At 46.0% G+C, this 25,776-nt stretch overlaps 2 protein-coding genes and 1 long non-coding RNA gene across 11 annotated transcripts in view; 1 reads left to right on the top strand and 2 right to left on the bottom strand.

The window, feature by feature from the left end:
- Window positions 1–2,141: 2,141 nt before the first annotated feature.
- NUDT16 (nudix hydrolase 16) lies at window positions 2,142–4,909 on the bottom strand. The gene is made up of 3 exons (XM_014858007.3): window positions 4,694–4,909; window positions 4,335–4,604; window positions 2,142–3,511 (listed from the first exon to the last, which is right to left on the bottom strand). The coding sequence occupies exons 1-3, from the start codon at window positions 4,829–4,831 to the stop codon at window positions 3,323–3,325; spliced, it is 597 nt and encodes a 198-aa protein (XP_014713493.3). The 5' UTR covers window positions 4,832–4,909; the 3' UTR covers window positions 2,142–3,322.
- A 100-nt stretch (window positions 4,910–5,009) lies between these two features.
- Window positions 5,010–16,066, top strand: LOC139041423 (uncharacterized). The gene is made up of 3 exons (XR_011496518.1): window positions 5,010–5,140; window positions 14,917–15,003; window positions 15,124–16,066. It is a non-coding gene; the product is annotated as an uncharacterized lncRNA (long non-coding RNA).
- Window positions 16,067–18,348: 2,282 nt separating this feature from the next.
- NEK11 (NIMA related kinase 11) overlaps window positions 18,349–25,776 on the bottom strand; it is a 246,270-nt gene continuing 238,842 nt past the window's right edge. For 7 of the 9 annotated variants that reach the window (XM_070493166.1, XM_070493163.1, XM_070493160.1 and 4 more), the window contains one exon: window positions 18,349–19,179. In XM_070493166.1, coding sequence (XP_070349267.1) covers window positions 18,897–19,179 — 283 coding nt within the window. In that variant the 3' untranslated portion in view covers window positions 18,349–18,896. The remainder of the gene's footprint in view (window positions 19,180–25,776) is intronic. The other 2 variants (XM_070493162.1, XR_011496516.1) reach the window with 2 other exon arrangements.

The raw sequence follows: 25,776 nt of genomic DNA, 5'->3' as shown, positions 1-25,776 counted from the left end.
CTTCAAAGGCCAAGAACTCACACCAGGGGCCACGCTGCTCTCCATTGCCATGCAGACCGCTACTCTCCCCTCCCGCCTTCAGAAGCCCCTCTCCCCAGAGACCCCTGCTGTCCTGTCACGTCCACCTTCCTCTCCTGACAGCTGTCACTAGCCTTTGGTCACTCCTCTTGCTCACGGAGGATGGTGGCTCCTAGCTCACACTACCTTGTCCATCTATCACTTTCTGCTTCATCACCCACGTGCACCTTGACTTTACCTGTGACTGCTCCACCTCTCAGTTTCAAAAACACCCTTTTCTGGCCCAAATGCACCTCCCAACCCCACACCATGTTGGAGTTCTACCTCATCGAGACTTCCAATTTGTTGACCCTCTGAAGTCATCTCCTGTCTTCATTTCCCATCTTATTCAGATTAAACCTAATACCCCGCTGTCCATCATTATAATTTCTCCTGTAATCTTCACTGCCTTGCCTCTCTCTCCCTTCCTTGTAGTCCTCTGGCAAAACCCCAACTCTGCATCAAGTGTCTTCATCCTAGCTGAACACCAATGAGGGGGGAAAAACATGCACGTGTGTGCGCGTGCACACTCCCCCGACACAGGTGAGTGCCTAGATTCCTACTCTAAACCGACGGTCTCATAGCTCCACCCTGCCCTGCCATTCTGCTGTTTCTTTAAACGCCAAGATGAATGACTACTTCATACCTTCTGAGAACATCCTCCACCCACATCCAGCTGATGGTCTCACTTCCTTTCACCAAGAAGAGATTCAAACTCCATCATCCCACCATTAATTTAGCCCTCCTCATCCTCTACACTTTTCCCATCTTCTCCTTGAGCCCACTATGTTGCAGGGCTGTCCCTCCTCCCCTCCGAGGGCCCATCCCTTCTCCTCTTCTGTGGACTGTGCCCTTCAGTAACCCCGCTCCCCCCTCCCCACACCGCCTCTCTCCACACTCCACCTTGACTCTTCCCATCAATATACACATGCTCTATCTGCCCCCAGAAACACGCCCCATGACCCCGCAGCCCTCTCCAGTTATCACGTCATCTCTTCACATCCCTTTAGGACCAACTTCTCACACTGCCCACCCCGTAACTTCCCATTCACTCAGTCTACCCCAGTCTGCCTTCCACTCCCATCCTTTGCTTAAACTGCTCCCATCAAGGTCAAAGAAAACCTCACGCTACCGAATCCAATGGACACTTAGGCCCTCATTTTACCGAAACTCTCATAAGCACTTGGGATAGTCTGCTTCCTTAAAGCAGCTTCCTCTCCACTGCTGGTCCTCTGTAACTTGTCCTGCCCCTTCCCCAACCTCTTAGGGCTGGGCTTCCTCAGGGCCCCGTCCAAGTCCTCTTCTCTCTTCTCTCTCCCTGGATGACCTCATCCAGCCTCATAAATTACTACACCATCTTTATCTCAAATTTGTCTCAGCAAGCCCAAAATGACCTTGATTCTGTCCCCTGCAAAAGTTTGTCCCCCACAACCCAGGCTTTTCCTTCATCCACAACTTGAATAACTCAACACATAAACCAAAAGTCATCCTTGAATCCTCTTTTCCCTCTCCCTACCCTCTAACCAGTCCATCAGAGGTCCTGTCAATGACACCACCACCATCTCTCTCAACCGCATCCATTTCTCTCCACCTCCGCGGCCACCCTGGCCCAGATCGCACACCTCCCACGTGCACTACTGTGGCAGCTTCCCGTCTCCCACTTCCTCTCCTCTCCCCTTCCAGTCCGCACTCCACACACCACCAGCCCCTCACCATGGTCTATAATGCTCTGTACATCTAGCTCCTGCCTGCCTCTCCAGCTTCACCTCCCCTCGCTTCCTGTAGTCTAATTATGCTGGCCTTTTTCCATTTCTAGACCATGCTCTGGTAAACTAAAGATGACTGCAAATTCTTTGTTTACTCCCCTGCCCACCTCCCCCAACTGAGAAAAGGAATCCAATTCCCATAGCTTTGTTTTGGGATAATGTCAAGATTCTTCCTCAGGGCCTTAACACATGCTACTTCCTAGAACACTCTTCCCACACACCTACCTGGCTACATCCTTCTCATCCTTGAGTTTAAATGCTCTTTAGAGGGCCCTTCCAGACCACCTTAACTAAAAGCAAAAATGTCATGGCAGGACCTGTACCAATCCTTTCTTTATTTCCTTCTTAACACAGACATAAATAAAGTACATAAGTAGACATCATCATTAAAATTATCACTTATCTTCTTCTCTAGAGCAGGAGTTGGCAAACTATGGCCCACAGGCTGGCTAGCTCCTTTATTAGATAGAGTTTTATTGGAACACAGCCACACCCATTTATTTATGTATTGTCGCTTGCTCCTTCTGACATGGCAGAGTTAAGCAGTTGCTACAAGGACCATGTGGCCCACAAAGCCTAAAATATTTACCATTTGCCTTTTAAGAACAAGTTTCCTGACCCATGGAGAGCAAGGCCAATGGCTCTGTCATCTTTAGACTTCCAGTACATCGTACGGATTACTTGTTGAGAGAAGTGAAGGGCCTGGAGGCCCAGCATAAGCCTTTCTTTACTAGGAGGCTCTTTTTGTCAGGGCAGGACTTCACCAGGGCTGAGTCAGTTTCCTGATGTCCCCAGAGTCTATGGCATCCCAAAGATGAAAGCCCTGGAGGAGATGCACCAGGACTTAGAAGTCTCAAGTTCAAGGTCACTCCAAGGAGACCAAGCCATTTCCTCACTCCTACTCAGTTTCAGGAGAAGAGGGCAGGGGGCTGGTTAGGACCCTCTACCACCTTTCAGGGGTATACTGAAACCCCCAGACAAGGATGCAATCACCTTCGGGGGGAAAAAGGGTCCTCTGCTTCTCTGTCTCAACAAGCATGGGTGGGCTAGACCCTGGAGAACAGCCATGCAGGAGTGTGGGAAGAGACCTTTCCCTGGTCCAGACACTCCTCCCTAGCAAGGAGATGGGTATAGTGACATGCCACTTCCTGATTAAACTGGAGATGGTGGGGCGGGGAGTGGGGGTGGGGAGGTGCCAGCTTGTGTGAGGGCACAGGCTGTCACATGTGTGGGGGCTGCCAGGTTGTGTGTGTGCAATTGTACAGGGAGGAGGCAGGCTCTGAGAATTTGCCAGGGCCCCTGGGATGAGCTGCAGATTTTTGCCCCTGACGCCGTGAGTTGCTGGGGGAGCCCTCTGCTCAGAACATACTGTACAAACATCTTTTTAATCTGTTATCATCTGTCAGGCCCAGGCCCAGAAGGGAAAACATTCCCTTTTTCCTCCCCCCTCTCCCCAATACCAGTGTCCTGAGCTCAGCATGGGTCCATGAGGGCTGCCTCTAGGGAGGGGCTGAGATCCTACGGCCTGCAGCCTTCGAGAGAGAACCAGACTCTACCAGTCCCAAGTCCTTGAGGGCTTCCAGCAGCTGCTCCCGTGCAGTTCCAATAAAGGAATTCTCCAAGAAGGCGGGCAGGCCTCCCACACCATCCCGCAGGGTATACAGGGGAACCCGCACCAGGCCCAGCACCTGTGAAAGGAAGGAGACAGGAGACACTGGAAATCCCGGTAGCTCATCCCAGCCAGAACTTTCCAGATCAGAGGCCTCACTCCTAATTACAACAGAACTAGGCCCAGGGACTCATACCTTAACACATCCTAGTGGGTCCAGCTCTCTGCAGATGAATGAGCCAAGCCATGCTACCCTGCTCCACAAATGCGACCCCCAAGCCATGCTACCCTGCTCCATAAATGCGACCCCTTCCCACATCACTAAACCTTTAGTGGCTCCTGCCTCCAGCATGCATGCTTGGCCCTAGACCAGGAGTTCTTAAAATATGGTACCCAGATCAGCCATATCAGCACCATTTAGGAACTTTTGAAAAATGCAAATTCTCAGGTCCTTACTTCCCTCCCGCACTGAACCAGCATTTCTGGGAGCGGGGCCAGCAATCCTGTTTAATAAGCCTACCAGACGATTCTGACACCTGTCAAAGTCTGAGGACCACCTCCATACACAATCTGTCCCCCTACTGCCCTAGCCTAAGTGCCAAGGTTTCCCCACAAGGTATCAGGCCGAATCTCCTACCCAAGAAAAATGGCCAGGCTAGGGTCAAGGCCTGGCCATTATCAATGGGGAGCGGAAGGGAGACTTGGATGGGTGTGTTCTAAAAAGACAGCTGCAGAGGCCAGTAAAGGGGTGAGAGGGGAGAGACCTTCGCCGGCAGAGCAGGTTGGCTGTGGTCAGTTACCCAGATGAAAGAAGACCAAGACCCCAACTACACTGGGAAATTGGGGGAGAGGCTGTTGGGGCCAGGGAGGACATGGGGGTGGGGTTCCCGGGCTAACCCCACCTCCAGCCCGTGGTCCTTGGCGCGCGGTGCGCCAATCTCCACTGCAGTCAGCTGTTCCAGGGTCAGGAGCTTGGCATAGAAGTGGGCCACGACGTGCGGCCCGGACCCGACGTGCGAGCTGCGGTAGTCGGTGCGCTCCACCCGGAAGGCGGCCGCAGCCTCGCCCAGCTCCTCGCTCAGCTCGCGGTTCAGCCCATCCTCCAGGCTGCCGTCCTGCCTGTTCACCAAGCCGCCGGGGAAGCCCAGGCGCCCATCAAAGCGCATCTGCATCTGCGGGAGAGGGGAGCACGGATTGCCGGGGGCGCCCGGGGGAGGTGGCAGGGAGGGGCCGGGGAGTGGCCGGGCGCGCCCCTCCTCACCAGTACGGCATAACGCAGCGGGATGCGGCCGAAGAGCAGCCCCGGGTCCGGCGCGTAGAGCAGCGCGTGGCACGCGTGCCGCCACTCAGACCCCAGAGCCAGGGCCTCCTCCAGCTGGAGCCTGCGCACACCGGCCATGGCCCGAGGCGCTCCCCACTGCTGTCCCGACGACCCGCGTCGTCTCGTGGGCGGGGCCGCCAGGACCAATCCCTGCAGGGCCCAGGGGCGGAACCGAGGTGCGGGAGGGCGGGGCGGGGCGCGGCAACTGGCGGGCAGCAGCCAATCAGGGCGGGGCTTGCAGCCCGTGTGAATGGCCGTGGGACGCTAGTGGAGGCAGAAAGCTTCCTCCGGGTTGGGCCTCGGGCCGGGGCGGGGCTGAAGGTGGGGCGAGCGCCCTGGACCTGGAGGGAAGCAGGTCGAAAATGCTTATGTCACAGACCGTTCCCGGTAGGACTTCCCGAGCGGGTGGGAGAGCTGGGACGCACCTAAGGGTTTATAGCTTGAGCGGGATTTAATTAGGGATGAGTCCTGGGAGCCGGAGGAACCACATGGAGCGTTCAGGGAACTACGTCTGGTTTGGTCTGGCTGGTACACGAGGCACGGAGGCTGAGGTGAGGGTTAGAAAGGAAACGAGGCAAGAGTTGGCTTCAGAGCCGTGGCCTGTCCTCGAGCCATGGTGAATGGAGAGGATCGACCTGTGTAACAGCTATCCCCAGTGGTGGAATTGAGGGGACTCAATGCTGGCTGACTGTTGGGGGAGAATTGTGCTAGGATAAGGTCAGAGTTTCTGGTCTGGGTGGATGGCTGTGTCATTTTCTGAGATGGGCATCGTAGGAGGTGGGTGGTCAATGATAAGTGTAGTTTTAGCTAGGAATTGGAGATGGCGATAGGCAACGGATAGGATAGGTGTGATCATAGGATAGGTATGACCGACGAGAGTTGAGGGGCAAGGGCTGAGTGAGGAAAGAGCTGTAAGTGAAACTCTGCGGGCACAGAAAGGAGAGTGAGGAGGGGTCAGAGGTAAAAGAAGTGCTTAAGGCTTTCTAGACTTTTCCTTCACACGCTCTCAGACCACTGAGCTGTGAAGGGAGGTGGAGGAATAGGATTCAAGATCCTTCACCCCAGACCAAGTTTTCCCCACCTTTTCTCAGGCTCTGCACTCTGTGTAGACTGCCTCACACTGAGAGTCATATTGAGAGGTTTAAAGCACTTAGAGCGTGCCGAGCACAGAGTAAATGTAGCCATCCTTAGAGTTCAGGGTGGGGATAGAAGGCGGTGATAGAGACCTGCGATTTGGAACTCAGCCACGCTCCTCAGGCCTCAGCATCCCAAGGGGAGAGTGAGACGTCCCTGGCATCATCCTTCCTAGCTTAGTCTTCTGAGTAACATGGCAGAGATGGCATCTACTGACATCAGGCAGCTGGATCAAGGTGATGATACCATAAATGTGACACAACTCATGAGCCTGTTAGAGTTCTGGAGGCTTGGAAATGGCTCTGGTTAAACATTGGAATCACCTTGCAAAAAGGTCATAAAACTACCAATTCCAGAGGCCCACCCAGACCAATTGAATCAGAATCTCCGGCAGTGATGCTGAGGCATAGATGGTTTTTAAATGTTTCAAGTGACTCTGATAAGCAACCAGAGTTGAGAACCAGTGCCCTAACCCTTACCCTAACATTCCAAAGGTGACTTGGTTTTTCTCCTAGATGGGCTTCTTTGAAGGATTTAGGGTCAAAGGTGTGCTTTCTGGAGCTTCAGGCTGTTGTATTTTTCTTTCCTGGTTGCTTGAAGAAGCTTTTGAAGATAGATTCAGCTATTTCTAATGCAACGTGAAGAACTCTATGAAACCAAGGCAACAGCTATACAAGAATTAATGACTTTGGAGACCAGAGCTTTTTCAGGATGAATGAATACGGAAGCCCTCAAGACCATAACCTTACCATCCCTTTCCAAACTGCTCTTTCCCTCTACTGGAGGAACCCAGCCTCTTTGCACCTCCTACCCCGTCATCCCACCACCCTGAGGCAGATGGCCCAGGATCAAGGCTGGAGGTGACCAGTGAGTGATGCCATGTGCCTTAAGAGCTACTCCAAGTTCATAACAGTTTTCAAAACTGAAAGTAACTCAGTGGTCAGCCTCAGAGGATGCTAGGGAATGAATTCATTTTTTGAAAATACTGAGGAAAAGAATCGAGCCATTCTCCTGTCTTTTGTATATGGCCCCTGCCTCAGGGCTACCAAATAGTTGATGAAGGGAAGTTTCCCTTTCTACAGAGTATTCCAGTTAATCTAAGAAGAAAGATGGAGCCAATCAAAATTTTACTATTTTTTAAACTTTAAAGACTTACTAGATCCTAAGGAATCATCATCAGTGGCTCCTAACATCACTAAAAGATAACCAGATATTTTTTTTTTGCTTTTTTTTTATTAATGTTATGATAGATTTACAACCTTGTGAGATTTCAGTTGTACATTATTGTTAGTCATGTTGTGGGTACACCTCTTCCCCCTTTGTGCCCTCCCCCCACCCCCCCTTTTCCCTGGTAACCACCGATTAGATCTCCTTGTCAATATGTTAACTTCCACCTATGAGTGGAGTCATATAGAGTTCGTCTTTCTCTGACTGGCTTATTTCGCTTAACATAATACCCTTGAGGTCCAGCCACGTTGCTGCGAATGGGCCAATTTTGTCTTTTTTATGGCTGAGTAGTATTCCATTGTGTATATATACCATATCTTCTTTATCCAATCATCAGTTTCTGGGCATGTAGGTCAGTTCCACGTCTTGGCTATTGTAAATAATGCTGCGATGAACATAGGGGTGCAACGGACTCTTGGGATTTCTGATTTCAGGGATAACCAGATATTTTACAGTTCATGATGGAAGAATATACCATCTCCTATGAAATATTCTTGCCAAAGAAAATGAATTTGAATCTGGGTCTAACTACCGTTTTATAAGAAATACAAAACAACATCTTTTTTAATTATCAGGAAGAAGCTAGAATGATCCATTTGGTAGTGGATTAGAGTTGGAAACATCAGTATGAATTTGTGTTTAGCTTAATTAGATATAGATGGTTACATATAGAAATATTTACAGATATGTGTATACAGAAGGCTTAGTGTACACATGTATTTCCTTGCTCTGTCAACTGAGGGCCTAAAAGCAATGATGCCGCAGTAGCAACAAGCACACGTAGTGCCCAGATCTTGATTTCTAATACAATTTTCCAGTAAAGGAACCAAGGACTCCTTGGAGAAATGGCTGATTCTAGCACTGGGGCAGGAAATATACATGATGGATACAAGATGAGCCTGGAGCGTCTTGTGATACCAGAAAGCAAGGAAATGCACCCTCCTAAATTTTTTTAAATGAAAAGGAAAAAAACCCATATTGATGGGAGTAGGTCAAAGGGACAGGGACACAGGAGCCAACTGACAGAGTTCGCAATAGCCAAAGCTGAAACAATGTGAGCAACAAAATAAAGCAGTATTGGATTGTAACCCAAAGTCTAGAAAACATACTACAGGTCCATAGTGATAGAAATAATGAACAAGTAAATAAGTGAGGGGGAAGAGACAAATCTCCCAGCAGAGGCATTTGAAATAAAGTAGATAGTCTGCCCTCAAAGAGGTGGCACATAACTGCCCACTCCTTCAGCGAGGGCTGTCGACAGCGGCTTCCTTCCCAAGAGGACAGTATGGAAAGATGGGGGAGGGGGTCAGCTTTGTAACTTTGTGAAGAAATCTGACACCTTAGCCATGTGGTCAAGGTCAACATCAACTGTGCTAAGTCATGTTGCTAGTATGCACCCTTGACATGATGTGATGAATATGGTACTTAATGTCAGTGGTCTTCCTCCCAAAATGACCTAACCGTGGTCTAATCATGAGAAAAGCATTAAACAAATCTCAGTGGAGGGGCGGTCTACAAAATGCCTGCCCAGCACGCCTCCGAACTGTTAAGGTCATCAGATATGAGGAGAGTCTGAGAAACTGTCACAAGAAAGAGGACCCTGAGTCATGATGACTAAATGTAATGGGGTATCCTAGGTGGGATCCTGGATCAGAAAAAGGACATTAGATAAAAATAAGGAAATCTGAATAAAATATGGACTTTGATTAATAATAACATATTGATATTGGCCCATTATTGTAACAAATATACCATACTAATGTAAGAATAATAATAGATTAATAATAGGGGAAACTGGGTGGACCAAATGGGAACCGTCTGTACTATCTTCCCAATTTTTTCTGTAATCTAAAACTTTTAAAAAATAAAGTTTGTTTTTAAAAAATCAGGAAGATGCAATCAGTAAAAGCTAGACTGAAGGAAACTCTATAAGACAAATGCCCTGGTTTCTTCAATAAGTGAATTTCAAGAGGAAAAAGAGATGGAGGCAGAATCTCTACATGGAAGGCGCTAGAGGAGACAGATCATTTGAAGCAGCTGTGCTTTATTTGGATCCTAATTTGAAGAACAAACTCAAAGAGGTTAGATCGTGGGGTAATATGAATACAGACTGGATATTTGATATATAGAAATTATTGATAAATTTTTAAGTTTAAGAATAGTGTTGTGGCTTTTTAAAAATTTTTCTTTATCTTTTAGAGATGCATGCTGAAATATTTATGAATGATATGATAAAAATAATCCAGAAAAAGATAGTGGGTGAGAGTATAAATAAAATAAGATTAGCCATGAATTGATCATTTTTGAAGCTGAGTAATGGTTCCATAACAAGAGCTTATTATATTATTCTCTTTATTTTATATAGTTTGATGTTTTCCATAGTAAAAAGTTGAAAATAAAAAGATCTTTGACTTCTTATGAAGTTAAAGGTAAAGGTTATAATTTACATTTGAATAAAGCTTTGCATTTCGCAAACCTTTTCACAGACAGGAGAGGGAGAGGCAGGTAGGGGTCCAGGCTCACTTTTTAGGCAGAAAGAAGACTGCGTCTAACATCTACCATCTGCCAGGAAGTTTTCAATCATTCCACTTAATCCCCCGTAAGCTTTTCCAGGTGTTTGAAATGCAAAGGTTGAAATCTGCTCATTTTGAAGAATAGACAATGGGGAGCGGGTAGAAGCTGCCACCAGCAGAGAAAGGGCTAGATGCTGTTGTTATTATTATTATTTTTAGGCATTCACATACCTGGTCACATCCAGCAGCCTTAAAGGAGGCGGCATTCCATATAAGCCAGACCTGTTCGTGGTTCCGTGCAGGTCCAGCATCAAAAATACCCACCGCCAAGCTGTCTGGAGCTCTTTAGGTGGATCCATTTCACCATAAAGACAGAACTTTTCAGACACCTCCAGCTTCATGCCTGGACCCCTTCCCCTGAATGCCCCACAAGCGCCTCAACCCCACCACCCCCAGGAACAAACTCAGTATTTCTCCACCTCATCTGCATCTCTTGTGTCCCCAGCTCTGTGAATGTCCCACTGCCTGTCCAGTCACCCATGCTGGAAACCTAGGAGTCCTCCCAGACAACTCCTTCACCCCAACCCAGTCAGTCCTCACTTCTCTCGCTTCCCTTTCATCATCTCCCCTCTCAGTGGCCTGACTTCATCAGGTGAAAGTCAGGCCTTCATCTTTTCTCACCAGGACTTCTCCTCCTCACTGCCTCCAGTCTCACCCTCTTCAAACCTGCCCTCCACACAGTTTCCTGATACCCCTAGAAGTCATGCACTGTCGATACCTCTTCAGGGGCTACTCCTGCTGCAGGATACAGCAGGGCCAACTCAGCAGCTCAGATCTGAGCTTTGACTTCTGCTTTAGTGATCTGCTGCCAAAACATATTGTAAACTGTAGTGGCTTAATACAACAATAACACTTCTTATTTCTCAGTGTCTGTGGATCAGAAATTAAGGAATGGCTTAACTGGATGGTTCTGGCCCAAGGTTTCTCACGAGGTTTTAGTCCATATGTCAGCAAAGGCTGCAGTCGAATGAAGGCTTGACTAGGGCTGGAGAATTTGCTTCCCAGGTGGCTCACTGACATGGCTGGAAGTTAGTCCTGGCTGTTGGCATAAACCTGTTTCATGCCATGTAAATCTCTCCATAGGGTTGTTTGAGTGTCCTTATGACATGGTGGCCAGCTTCCTTCAGAGCGAGTGATCCAAGAGAAAGCAAGATGGAATCCATGTATTTTATGACCTAGTCTCAGAAGTCATACATGACCACCTCTACAGTATTCTATTGGTCACACTGCCCCCCCCACCCCCCCTCCCCGATGCAATGTGAGAGGGAACTACACAGAGCAGGAATACCAGAGGTGAGGATCATTGGGGGCCATCTTGGACGCTGGCTACCACACCTTCCTCTCAAACCGACATAGACACTCACACACTTTACGTACCACCAGCACAGTAAGATTTCAAATTTCCAGAATCCACAAGGCTGTGTCATCATTCTTTGAGTTCTTTATGCCTACAAGATCTTTTCCTCTCTCTTACTGCCTGGTGAATTTTTTTGTCCAGCTTTATTAAGGTAGAATTGACAAATAAAAGTTGTATATACTTAGGTGTACAACATGTTTTGATATATACACACATTGTGAAAGGATTACTACAATCAAGCTAATTAACATATCCATCACCTCACATAGTTACCATTTTTTATGTGTCTGATGAGAACACTTAAGATCTACTTTCTTAGCAAATTTCAAGTATACAATAAGACATTATTACTATTAACTATAGCCACCATGCTATCATTAGATCACCAGAACTTATTCATCCTGTAGAAGTAAACTTTGTACCCTTTTACCAACATCTCCCTATTTCTCCCACCCCCAGCCCCTGGCAACCACTGCTGTACTCTCTGCTTTTATGAGTTCAGCTTTTTAAGATTCCACAGGTCAGTGAGGTCATGCAGTGTTTGTCTTTCTGTGTCTGACTTACTTCATTTTGCATAATGTCCTCCAGGTTCACCCACGTTGTTGCAAATGGCAAGATTTCCTTCTTTTTAAAGGCTGAATAATATTCTGTTGTGTATCTTGTAAATATATCACATATCCTTTACCCACTCATCCGTCAACAGACACTTAGGTTGTTGCTATTGCCTGATGGATCGTTCAAAATTGCGTGCCTAAACTTGGTGCCTGATACGGGATGGGAACTCAATACACGTTGAGCTAAAATCCAAAGGCGAGTTAGACCACGTCTGCAGAAGAGATGGTCTCTGTAGGCTCCATGCTCCTGTGCGGCGTTGCCTGGAAACATGCTGAAAGCCAGGAAGGACAGAGTTCGTGGTTCACCTGAGCCATTTTGAAAAAAGGGTATCCACATTTTTTCTGAGAATCCACATAATCATTTAATCAGAAGTGAATTTCCCCACCCCCATATTTATGAAAATCAATGCCAAAAAGAACGGAGTCCGAGGATTTGATAAAAATTGTTAAAAGAAGGTGTAGAAAGAGAGTGAAGTCAGGAGAAGAAAGGTATATTGGTTCGCTTATTGCCATAATAACGCCTCATAATAAGCAACCACGAAACCTGAGCAGCATCCAGCAATTAACATTTGCTTCTGGCTCCGGAGGTTGCAGATGGCCTGCAGTGGCTCTGCTTTATTCCGCAGTGGCTGGGATGACTGTATCACTCCTATGGGTTTGCGGGGTGGCTCTGCTCCACATCTCTCACCCTGCCCCGCCCGGGACTGATGGGCCAGCTGGCGAGGGCAGAGGCGGCAGAGAACATGTCTGACTGCACCTACAGGCTTCCCGCTCCTGAGTGACCATTCAGCCAATACAAGTCTTGTGGCCAAACTCAGAATCAAAGGGTAGGGAAATATCCTCCTCCCAAGGGGGTGGGAAGAACCGCAAAGTTACATGGGAACAGGGGTCCAGGGAGGGGTGAATTGGAACCCAAAATTCAATCTTTCAGATCAGGAAAAAGCCACAATATTTTGGAAAGAAAAAAATTTCTAGCTGCTGAAAGATTGTCTCCCAAACTGAACCCACAAATCTAATTTGAAAACACTCCTGTTGCAGTCAAGCTTTCGATTCTGCATAAATTTTAATGACTCTGGTTCTCCTAATGAATATTTATGAATATATTATTTTATAATGTATATTTGTCAGACCACATTTCTGAATTTCTCTCTGAAGTTGGGAAGAATTGAGCATCCTAGGGTACTGGGGATGCTGCTTACTTTGGGGTCACACAGGCAGGTCAATGAAATGTAAGATGGGCTGAGGCGTTGGACAGGAGCCACACTGGACCTCAGAGCCCACTCGCTTGCCTTTTCAGAGCTGCTTTCTTTGTGGCCTCTTAGCTCTTAGCCGACTATCAGCGAATTTCTAGTCAAGTGCTAGCTGAAAATGGCTAAAAGTGTTTACTTTTGGAGTGCATGTGCGTGGTGGTAGTAGAGTCTCAGAAGCCTAAAGAAGCCTTCAAAAATGAACCTCCAATGATGGGAGATCAGGCAGCCTGACAATAAGTTAATGATTTTCTCCAAAGTCAAGAGCACCTTACAGCATTGAAAGCACTTCCACACATTATGCTGAACCCCACTGGCAATTTCATGTGATTCAACCTGTTACATTATCTTACCTGTTCTTTACAACAATCTTTAGACATAGGCAGGAAACAAAGATGCAGAGAAAATGACTTGCCCTGGATCACACAGTAAATGGCAAGAGTGGGTCTAGAGTCCAAGTCAGCTGGTATGAGGTTCAATATTTTTCCCTTATATGGGTTGTGGCAGATCATTTTAAAACATTCTTGACTGTGTTTCCCCCCGCCCGTCTCTCCTGTCCCCTGCTCCCTGTCTGTCTGTCTGTCTCTCTCTCACACATCCCCTTCTCCTTCTCTTTGCCTCATTTTTCATTTTTGTTCTTTTATCATTGTGGCGGCCTGGCCCCATTCCCTTCTGACATATTGGTTAGCAATCTCATCATGTAGAAAGAGGAGTGAAAGGTTTCCCCCTTGAGGTGCTGTTTAATCGTGCCAGCCTCCTTTATCCCAAGCCCGCTGTGAGGCTGGACCCTTTCATAAGAGACCTAGAGCTTCTGCTCCAGCCTCAGCCCCAAATACATTAAATAATTAACTTCCATCACTCTTCTTTGTGTGCCTTATCTCCGCATCACCCAAAATAGCTAGTGGCATTTCCTCTACATAAATAGGAAGCAGAAAGGTCGATTGGCATTTGTGAAATATATATATTTTTTACAACGCAGCAAGCTAGCAGGATCCCTTTGTTCCCTCATACCTGTGACTGTTTCATAACAAGCAACTTCCTAGTTCTCTAATTCCTCAGCCAATTTCCACTCAGCATCTTGCAATTTGGTTAGTGATTCATACCCATGGTTGGAGTTGCCCAAAATTAACAGAGTATGGCTGAAGGAGAAAGCGTTTTCCCAATGGTAATATTAAAAGGTATTTTCTTCTACTCATCTTAAATCTTGTGCCGCCATTCTCAGTAAACCAAATGAAAGGTAAACATGAGTGAGTTTCTTTTATACAGCATGGAGCTGTGATCCAAAATGCTGTTTCCTCCTAGCCTTCCTTTCTTTTAAGCCTGATATGGTGTACAGCACAAATCACAGGAGGATAAGATGTTTTCAGTCTGCACCCATCTTCCTAGACATTGTAGGAGATCAGAATATGCCACCCCAAAATATGCCACTTTACCATAAGGATTATTCTGAGCTGAAAGTTAAGAAACAGCAGATGCTGGAAGAGCTCTCTGCCTTTCCCCTTTCTACCTAAAAGCATAAATTTCCCATGAGAAAAGTACCTTCCCTGGACTGGAAGAGGAGAACATTCTTATCACTGGAGATGGGGTGTCAATGCCAAGATTGATCTGTACAAACAAACCTACTTGAATAAACTCTTATTTTCCACTAGTTTCCCCTGTTAGGAAAGAGACAACAGGGGCTGGCCCTGTGGCCACATGGTTAAGTTTCACTGGTTCAGATCCTGGGTGCAGACATGGCACTGCTCATCATGCCATGTTGAGGCAGCATCCCTCATAGCACAACCAGAAGGACCTACAACAAGAATATACAACTATGTGATGGGGGGCTTTGGGGAGAAGAAGAAGAAGAAGAATAAAAAGAAGATTGGCAACAGACGTTAGCTCAGGTGCCAATCTTTGGGGAAAAAAAAGAAAGAAACAACAGGCCCAAAATGGAGTCACTTGTGCTAGGCCCCACATCAGCAAATGAAGACTGAATACCTAACCTAATTGCAGTCTCAACCTCTCCCAGGAATGTGACCTTTAACCAGTCAGTCTGGAATTTCCTGGTCAACACTAATAAGGAAATCTGCCTGATAGACCTCCACTGTCCCCCAAGGTAAGGTGACTCTGCCTGAAATAAACCACTCTTTGGTAATGTTACCATGGCTTTTGGCCCCATAAGATATTAACCACAACCTGCTCAGAACAAGCCTAACATATTACCTTTGGCTTACAGGAAACCACAAAGGGAAGAAGGAGAAGATGGCTGAGACCTGTGGTCAGGACCAGTTTAAACTGGTTGAAGGCAACATGGTGGTCCAACTTAATCTGACATAGACCCTGCAGCTCATTATATGTTCATCGTAATATATTACCATACTAAATAACACACCTACTGTGGCCGTGACAGGAAACACCAGACCAAATAAGGAAAGAAAAGAGGTGGTACCCTATTTCCCAGACAGGCCTGCCCCTTTCTCTGAATAACTATGAATATTCCTCCCCTTCACTGCCTTGACCCCTTATAACAATAGCTTAATTGCCCCAAGAGCTGAGAAATTGATTTGTGAACTTAGCTTCTGCTTCTCCATTCTTTGGCCATTGAATAAAGCTTGTGCTGTTGAACGCTCAGCTTTGGTTTTGTTTCAAATCCATGACACGGAACAGGAAAGAACCCTCTTGGGGAAGGGATGGATTGTGGGTATGAGGCCCACCCGTGGACCCCTTCTCTGAGCTCCGAGTATGGGTTGGAGTCCCAACAGAGTGGGGTGAAATTGGTAACACTAATAACTTCCTTGTCCTGCCTCCTTTTGCCTATAAAAATCTTCTATCTTGTACATCTCCTCTGAGCTCCTTTCTATTTGCTAGATGGGATGCTGCCTGATTCATGAATTGTTGAATAAAGCTAATTAGATCTTTAAATTTACTCAGTTGAATTTTGTTTTTTAACACCCCCATATATTTCCTAGTCACTTTCCCACAATTTACCCCCCTTAGGAGCTCAAATCCCTTTTCCTTTGTCTTGTCACTTCTCCACCAATTTATCACTCTTTTGTCAAAATGGTATATAAGCTCTCAGGCCTAACTCCTTCTTTGGGGTTTTCGCTTCTTTATAGAAAGCCCCCCATGTCATGTAAAAATATTAATATCAAATAAAATTTGTATGCTTTTTCTCCTGTAAATCTGTCTTTTGTCAGTTTAATTTGTAGGCCCTAGCCATAGAAACTAAGACGGTTGGGGAAGTCTTTCCTCCCCTACAACACGTTCTTAAATCCAGGGTGTTGTTCCCTGGACATGTTTATCTGTTTATGAAAGATGGTAGAGACTATTTGAAAATCTAGCTACTTCCTCTTCAGACCCAGCAACTTACACAAGAATTCTGTTCTAATATGAAAACCATCAGCAAGGAGATTCAGAAACTTTTAACTTTGGCGCTACTATTGTTCCCTCTTCCAGGTCCGTTCGAAATCTGGTTGGTTATAAAAGAACATGGGAGCTATGGGGAGCTCCTCCTGGGAGTGAGGTCTCTTCCCTGTTAACATGATGGAAATGTCCACGCCTGTTCCCAGCAGCAAAGTGGTCACATGCCTCATCCATCCTGGGTTTCCCTGGGCAACCTGATTTTCAATGTTCTACCTTGGCAACAGTCACAGGTTTTGGATTTTGACTTGAGAAACATGCTAACGTTCAGAACTCTGCAAAGTCTCAGATCCCACCTCCAGAAGCCAATATCTGAGGGCTGTTTTTCCTGCCCCAGACACAATGGCTGCGAGAACACGAACGTGACTCTTGTCTCCCAGCTAGGAACAAGTCCCCACTGTGTGGGGGGGAGGGGAGAATGGGCATCGTTCACTTTGGGAAGAGGCAAAGTGGAGATCTATGCTGCCCCAGCACTTCTCCATGGTGTAAAGGGTTGAGGAACACAGAGCAGTGGTGTTCACTAGCCCTTGAGCTGGGCAGAAGTTGTGGGTTCACTTGGGTACCCCGTGATTCCTTTGGTTGCTGGGCAGAGGTGGGAATGGGACTTAGAACACAGTGGCCATGCTCCTTGTCCTTAAACTGACCCCATCAGGTTCCCTCAGGTCAAGTTAGTCACACTTTGACTTTTTCCTCCCAATCCTCACCTTTTTAGAGTATTCATGGTGAAGCATCTGAAGTCTTTGGCCCTTCTTCCCAGTCCTCAAACCACTTTCAGAGTTGTGAGATGAATTATGCCCCAACTAAGAGCAGATAAGCTACTGCTCCAAACAAAGGCAAGAGAAGAGAGGCAACAGAAAGAAGGGTCTTGAACAAAGGTTCTGAGTGTAGTGCTCATACCAGGAGCATCAGCGTCACCTGGGAACTTGTTAGAAATACACATTCTCAGGCTCCACCCAGATGTATTGAATCAGAAATGCTGGCGATGGATGCTGTAATCTGTGTTTTAACAAGCCCCCAGGTGATTCTGATGCTCAAATTTGAGAAACGCTAGTCTAAAAGACAGTGCATCGTGCTGGGGGCAAAGCGCCATCCATAATGGGTCAATAAGGCAACCAGCCTCTCTATCTCTCAGTACGTCAATCATTAGCAGGAGGCAGAACGGTGCTCCCATGAGCCAGATTCACCAGGTGGTTCTGTAACATAAGATAGGATTGGGCTCTTATCTTCCCAGAGAAAGGAAGGGGGTGGGGCTGGGTATTGACAAAGATTCTCTCCCCTACCAAACTTTAGACAGGCTCCTCTGAGCCCGCTTTTGACCAGGCTTTGACCTTGGGCCCTGTCTTCAGCCTGCTGAGTCCAATTTTAGCAAGAATCCTGCTCTATCAGTTTAAGGAGAATCCCCCACCCTTGATATCTGATCACCCTGGCCAGCCTTCAGCAAGAGTCCTGTTAAGTCAGTTTAGCAGCAATCTCTCCTACCCTGGGTGTCTTCTCTTAGTAACTTTATATCCACTGACCCCTGCCGTGCACCCTACCCTTGGCTATAAATCTCCGGCTTTCTTTGCCATATTTGCAATTGAGCCCCATTTCTCTGCCCTACTGCAACAGTCCTGAATAAAGTCTTCTTTTAACAAGGGTCAGAATAATTTTTTCTTTAACAGTATGTTTAAATGTGTATGTTTAAGAAGCTCCTCAAGCAACTCTGATGTAGCTGCTCGGTCAAAAACCCACATGCGCAGTGGTCAAGAGTGTGGTGCTGGAATCAGACAGACCTGGGGGGAAATCCCAGCTCAGCTTCTGGTAGCTGAGTGACTAAGCAGCTTACCTGAAAGATGGGCATAATCTCTCTCTCATTGGTGAGAAGATCCAATGAAGTAAGGCCCTTGAAGTCTTAAGCACAGAGCATAGTGCTGGTGCATAATAGGCGCCAAATAAACCAAATGTCACCTGCTCTAAGTAATAATTATCGTTACATGGATGTGTTGTTACGTTCACCAACATACTTTTGGATGAGGAAAAGATAAAATAGGTGATTAATTTTGTAACCATGAAAAATATATTTATTAAGAATAAAGTCGTCAATACTCCGTGGATGAGTTTGGAGAATAAATCACAGAAGGGAATCACTTTTTGGATTTTCAGTTCAGGTCCTTGTATATATGCTCTTCTTGCTTGTTAGCCAGGGAAGGGCAAAAGTGGACCAAAAACAGGTCACCTGTGTCAGAGGCCAGTGCCAACGACCTTCAGGAGCAGGCTGGTCACAGAGCACGGTGACCCCAGGCAGTCAGGCAGTGAGCCTGTCCTCCCAGTGGAAATGGGAAAGAGCAGATGGCTTCTCCCAGGCCATCGTCATGGTGGTCCAACCCCCAGAAGCCCTGAGGACTCGCGTGTGGGAATGCTTTTCAGGAAGCCAAACTTGATCCCTAGGCTTATCCCAGAGTATAAACCAAACAACTCTGACTGGCCCAGGACTCTGAGTACAGGCAGACATGTTTACTACTCTCTAAAGGGGTCCTTCCTTTTGATAAGAAGTTGAAAGCAAAGATGGTAGCTCCAGCTATGTACACATTTCCCGTAACAGAGTCCGGTTTATGTGTTGAATGGATTTTCACAGAAATTTGTCCCCTTGAACTTGCTTGCTTTTGACAATTGTTTGTGACGGTTCTGGCGTGTGGGCCCTTCTCCCATTGTGATCAGCAACTGCTCCTCAAAGTAGAGGAGCTGGTCAACTTCAAAACAATCGCTGGCCCGAGGCACCACTTTCTGTAGGGCCGCGTGGATCTCGGCTTCGCTGGCATTCTGCCGCCTGGCCCCCTTGAGGTAATCGTAGACTTCTTCAAATACCTCTGCGCCCAGCTTCTGCACCGCTGATCTGCCAAACAAGTCAGGAAAGATACAGGAGAGTCACACACTGAGATCACCTGCGAGAAAACGTATTTTTAAATCATCGATTACACAAATAACATGGTGACCCTAGGATTTAGGGAAAACACGAGGCTCAATATCTCTACCTTTTCAGTTCAACAACATTCAACAAATAACTCTTGAAGGTTTATTACGTGCCCGGTACCCTTCTAGAACTGTGAATACAGCATTGAAAAGTTAAGCAAAATCCTGCCTTCAGGGAGCTGGCCCTCTAGGGTAGAGAATAAACAGATAAACTAAAAAATATATACATAATAAAATGTCAGGTGGTGCTAAGCGCAACGAGGACCAATGAAATCAGGTGAGAGATGGAGGAAGATGGGGGCAGGGCAGCCCTCTCCAAGGAGCTTGGTTTGGACAGAGACAGACATGAAGGGAGGCCAATACTGGCTGGAAAGAGAACTGGGGCCCTGAGGCTAAAACACTTGCAGAAATATCGAGAAGGCTGGTGTGGCTGGAGTCAGGAGAACAAGGGGGAAGAGGATGGTGGAGTATGAAACCAGAGAAATAATAATAATGAGAGCAGTAAAATAATAATGAGGAAAAGAAGGGGGAGAAGAATAGTTTTATTAACCACATGCTAGGTGCTTTTGTATGTACTTAACCTTTATAACAGCTTTATGAGGGAGGCGTTTTTTAAAATCCCTGTTTTACAGATGAAGAAACTGAGGCTTAAAGGGTCAGGTAGTTTGGCCAAGTTCCCAGCAAGGCCAGCGTTCATTTTTCTGTACCTCCCCTCCGTCCTCACATCTGTGCAGTGTTATCATGATATTGCCACGCCTGGATGTTTATTTTGCCCCTATCTTAGGGTCACAAACTAAAGGCCTGCGGGCAAAACGAGGCCCATGACACGTTTCGTTTGATCAGCACCGTGTTTTATTTTCCTCTGGTTTATGATTATTCTTCACCGTTGTGACGGAACGTCTCGAGGCAGGGCCTGCGCTCTGCGCTCTCCGTTTTCTCACTGTCTTTCGCTCCCCGCTCCCTCCGTACCAGTTTACACCAGGCTGCTTCTCCTATTTCCTCCACCTGCTGGCTCACGGGCATTTGAGTTTTGTGAATTTTGTTCTACAGTTCAAAACTGTCATTTTTAATGTCTTCACACTGTTCCCCCGAATTTATGTGCCAACATTTACCTAATTATTCCTCCACCAAACACTTAGCTCTTTCACTAGAACACTAGGTGAATAGCCGTTTTGTTTAGGGGAATGTTTTCTGGCATCAAATTTCTAGTGGTAGGACTAACAACAGGACGTGTTCACTCTGTGAAAACTCATATACGCACTAATGATTTCTGCACTTTTCTATATATATGTTGAGCTTGGTGAAAAGATAAAGAAATGTACGAGGATGGAATTATTAGGTCAAAATGTATAAATATTTTTATGATTTTAATCTTGAAGGAATGCTCCTTTATTCTTCATTTCAATGGATTTGGTAAAAAGAAAAATCAGAGGGTTTTTCTTTCCAGAATTTTTAAAGCATTACTGCTAGACAGTAATGATGTAACACTGACAATAACACTGAAGGCATTAATCAGAGACACTTTTGTTCATTTTACAAGCTTTTATTGTGTGGGATTATTCAAGCTTGTAATCTCTAGAACACAGGGACCTGGGTTAGGTATCGTGGCAGATAAAAAGAAGTAACTGACCCTGCTCTAGTTTAGAGGCTAGTAATTATAATACACGGTATATACACTTAAAATTTTAACCAACATTTTTTATAGTACTTTAGAGCTTGCAAAATGCTTTTACATTCGTTATCTCAAATGATCCTTGTCAACTAGGCAATTCATTGAACGTTTATCTCCATCTTACAGATGAGAATAAGTAGGTTGACTTCCACAAACTCACACAGCTAGTGCGTGATGGAGTTTGGACTCACACAGACTTGCAACTTCGAGCACTGGAGAGCCTGCAGCCCTAGGGCCCCATGTCATCCAGCTTGAATAGGTTCCCACCTTCTCCCAAGAGATTATCAGGACTGACGCAGGATGCCGCACATCCCAAGTCACCTCAGCCACCCCCGGAAATCCAAGCTTTCCTTTCACTGACACTTACCAAATGGCCACTGCCCCCATTCATCAATGATTTCAGCAACCTGCCCACTCTGTTTCTTCCACATCCTACTTCTGTCACCATTCTCCTGACTTCAGTATTCTTGGTCTCTGATTTTGGACTGCCCCATATCTACCCCTCATTTGCTTTACCTTCCTCAGTTACCCATTCGCAGGGTCATACCCTTGACCTTATAGGCACCAATAACTACACCGCCTCTGGAGTTGATTTCAAGCCTTCTTCTCCATCACCATCGCATTATACTCCTCCACCGTACTTACTCCAGCAATTCTTCCACCTCAGGGTCACCTGCAGTCCTTTGGTCCTCCCACCATGAGGATAATCACCCACTTTGTGTCCTCATGCCCTCAGTCCCCCTTTCCCCAATTAGATTTCCTGGTCTATTATTATAACTGTAGCCTTGCAAACACCCTTGACTCTTTCGCTCCCTCTCCCTGTGTCAAACTCCTCTCGCAAAGCCATAATGGTTAAATCCAGACATCCGTCTACTTTATGCCTGTATCCAAACAACAGAACATTCCTGGAGAAAAACATCCAGTTATGCCAACAGGTCTCATGTAAATAATTGATGATCACAATTCGAAATGGCCCTCAGCATTGCCCAGTGATCCTACGACTTCCCTGGTATGTTTCGTTTCCACTGCTCAAAATAACCATTTCACACCTTCTTCTTTATTCTAAAACTTGCTAAGCACTCCCCACCTCATTCTCAGCTGATGATTTTACCTAATATCTCATTGAGAAAATAGAAACACACACCTAAAAATTCCCTCCTCTTCCCAGCACCAAAACTACCCACCTGCCTGCATTGGTGGCTACTCACTCGGCCTTCCCTCTGTCCCTAATGAAGGGACCACCCTGCTCCTATAAAAGACCAAACTCTCCATTAGTGCTCAGGTCCTGGCCTCTGTGACCATCTCAGTGACCTTCCCTCCTGCAGTCATCTTCATCTTCCCCTTGTCGTCACTCTCTCCCTCTACTGGAGCATTCCAGCAGGAGAGAACAGGCCCTAGCAGAGCTCTCCTACACTGGAAACCTCTCTTGACCTCCATATCCCCTTGGTTCACCCTCTTCCCAGCCCATCACTTTGACCTCCAACGCTAGGAAAGCTTCTTGAAAGAGTTGTGTATGGTTGTGATTTCTACTTTCTCACCACACACTCTCCTCCAATTCACTCCTCTCGGCCCTAGTCCTCTCTTACTTGACATCCCAGCAACATTCAACACAATCGACTTCTCCCTTCTTAAAACCCTTCCTTCGGTTGTCTTTGGCGATACAACTTTCACCAGGAGCTTTGCCAACACACTGCTTTTTCATAGCCTCCTCTGCTGACTATTCCTCCTCCTCATTTTGGCCTCTTCATGTAGGAGTACCTCAGGGCTGCCCCAGGTCCTTTCTTTCTCTGTCTTCATTCTCTGCCTATGCAATCCCACTAGCCCCAGGTTCTTAATACGATTAGTAGGCTGAGGACTTCTGTGTCTCCCCTCTGTTCTTCACCTAGAACTTCAGACTTGTGAATCTACGGCCCACTTGATATCTCCAACCAGATGTCTACCGGGTCTCACTTAACCTCAAAATGGCCCCAAAAGACCTCTTAATTACAACCTCCCTTCCCCTAAAAATATATGCTGCTTTTACAGTGTTTCCTAGTATAATGGTGCCAGTCTCCACCCAATTTTGCAAGCCAACTGATTCTTGATTCCTTGCTTTCTCTCTTACATTAATCCCATCAGCATCAGCAAATCTTGTAGTGCATCTCAAACAATCTAAGTTTGAGACCTATCAAACTATCTAAAACTATCTATTTAAATTTCCAATTCATCAGGGACTCATCATGGATCTATTCCCCATAACTGATAGGCAGCCTGTGCCTCTCATAGCTCCTGCCGCATGTAGCTTCCCAAGGGAATTTGACAATATTCACACTGGCATATCTCACTCAATGAAACAAGTTTACTCGTCACACATTTAGAGGTTGTGGCAATGTTAGTTTGCTATAACAGTCTGTAAAACCTTTCTCTCAGTTTCTGTCCTTATTTCATGTGGATGGGTAACAAGTGATGTGTGGACTAGCACCGTCCTCAGACTACACTTGGAGAAGCATGTCTTAGATGCCTCCAAACCAAATCCTAATCTATTTGCTTCTCTCTATCTCCACTACCACTACCATGGTTTAAGCTCTTATCGTCTCTCCTCTGGAGCTCTGTGGCAGCCTCCTGGTTCCATTTACCTCTCAACAATCCATTTTCCACATGCTATGGCCAGCATGAACTTTTAAAAGTGGACATCAGAGCCCATCTCTTCCCTGCTGAAACCCTCCAATAGACTCCTGTGACACTAGGGTGTGATCCTGTCTCTACTACCATTTATCAGCTTGTGCATAATCTGTCTTCCGCCTCCTTTTACCAGCTTTCTCTGACTTGTCCACACTCTGTCTCAGCCACTATACTCCAATCACACCTACCTCCTTTCTGTTCCTTAAATTCAACACAAGCTTACTCCCACCTTTGGGCCTTTGCACTAGCTGTACCCTCTTCCCTGGAATGCTTTTCCCATTGATCTTTACATGGCTTACTCCTTCTTGCCACTCAAATCTCAGCCTAAGTATCACTTTCTCAGAGAAACCATTCCTGACTATCCAGTCTAAAGTAGCCATCCAGTTGTTCCCTAGGATCACACCACCTTAACGATTTGCGTAGCACTTATCACTCTGGTATTTTTCTTCTATCTCTAGTGTATATTTCTTTATTGTTGGTCTTGCCCCACCTTCCTAATTAGCATACAAGTCCATGAGGGAGGGACCCTGTGCCTAGAACAAGACCAGGCATGCAGTGGGTGCCCAGGAAATACTTGTAGAATGAAGGAAGGAACCATACAGCCATGAAGCATCATGAGAAAGACATAAAGTGCTACAGAAGTTTACAGTTGGGAAAATCAGAGAATGCCCTATGGAGGAGGGAAGGCACCACCTAACTTGGGCCATAGCAGCCAGAGGGAAGCCAGGTGGGAGCCAGCAGTGGGAGCACTGGGAAATCAGCGAGTCAGCCGGGCAGGTGAGTCGGACGCATGAAAAAGAAGGTGAGAACCACATGAACATAAAGTAAAAGAAGTCTTAGAATTTGATTAGTAATATCACCTGCTAGGGATAAAGAAGCCCAAAAATGTCCCCTGAAGCTATAACAACTAAGAGTTTCTGAGCTTTCTCTAGGTGCCAGGTTCTATTCTGAGAATCCTCTCATAATATCCCATTAAATCCTCAGAACAACTCTATAGATAGATATTATTATTATTCCCATTTTATAGATGAGGAAACTGAGCTATAAGAGGATATTAAATAATGTATCTACTGCCACATAGAGTTTACGTGGTGGAACTGGGAATTGAATTCCAGCAGTTTCCTCCTTTCATCACTGTGATGTGGACTTTGGATTCAGAGAGACTGGAGTTGACCTTGGCTCTACCCTTCACTGGCTGGGTAAGCTTGGGCCAGCTACTTAACCTCTCTGAGCCTTGTATTTTTCACAGTTAAGTGGAGAACACACACACACAGCTTACCAGAGTACCTATCACCTGCCAGGTACTTGATAGCCATTGTTTTACTATCGTACACATTATTGCTACTTTCCCAATGGTGCATTGCACAGTAATCCTATCTCAGTTTAACTGGAAACCTCAAGCAATTTTGTAGTTATACCACTGGTTAAGACACTATTTTAAATATTTTTATCTTATTTGGCTGATTTCGAAAAAAAAATGACACAAAAAGGCCAGTGACACAGTCGGAGTTAAAAAAGAAAGTAATTTTGTAGAAATAATCATGAAAACCTAGTTTAGCAGAAAGCATTAAGAGAACACATAGGTTATTCTTCAGACATAGTTTAAGGAAACGTTGAAAACGATTTTATAGGCTACAAGAAATCCCTGCACATCAAGTATGTATGAGCCACTGCAGGACTGGAAGGGTGCTGTGCATTTTCCCTTTAATACGCTTCTTAACGATCGTTTGGTGCTAACGAACATCAGAAACCTTTATCGAGAATGGATTTTATACCCCTTCTCTGCACATCTAGAATTTCACATGGCTGTCTCCGAATCTGGTGGGCAAAGACAGAACAGATCTCTCTAGAGAGGTGGACAACTGCACTGTCGATGCTTAGGCGACACGGGGCGCCCCCAGATGGGACATGTGACTTTCAGCGGTGCTTACCTTCTGCTCTGTCCACCCTGGGCAGCAGAATCTTGAGTACGATTGTTGGTTGGGTCTACTGTTGAAGCTAACCATTCCTGTAAGGTTATTAGATTTGTGACGTGAACATCCCCCATTGTTCATAACCACAATAAATGTAGATGGATAAACAGGCTGAAAAACGACCTCCAGCTACATATTATACAAGAGACATGCCTAAAACACAGGACACTGAAAGGCTGGGAGTAAACAAATTAAAAAAAAAAAGAGAGATTCC

This window comes from Equus asinus, chromosome 21 (assembly GCF_041296235.1).
Source record: "Equus asinus isolate D_3611 breed Donkey chromosome 21, EquAss-T2T_v2, whole genome shotgun sequence".
NCBI lineage: Eukaryota > Metazoa > Chordata > Mammalia > Perissodactyla > Equidae > Equus > Equus asinus.
The sequence above is the reverse complement of the archived record's forward strand: the minus strand, read 5'-3'. Positions and strand labels throughout refer to the sequence as shown.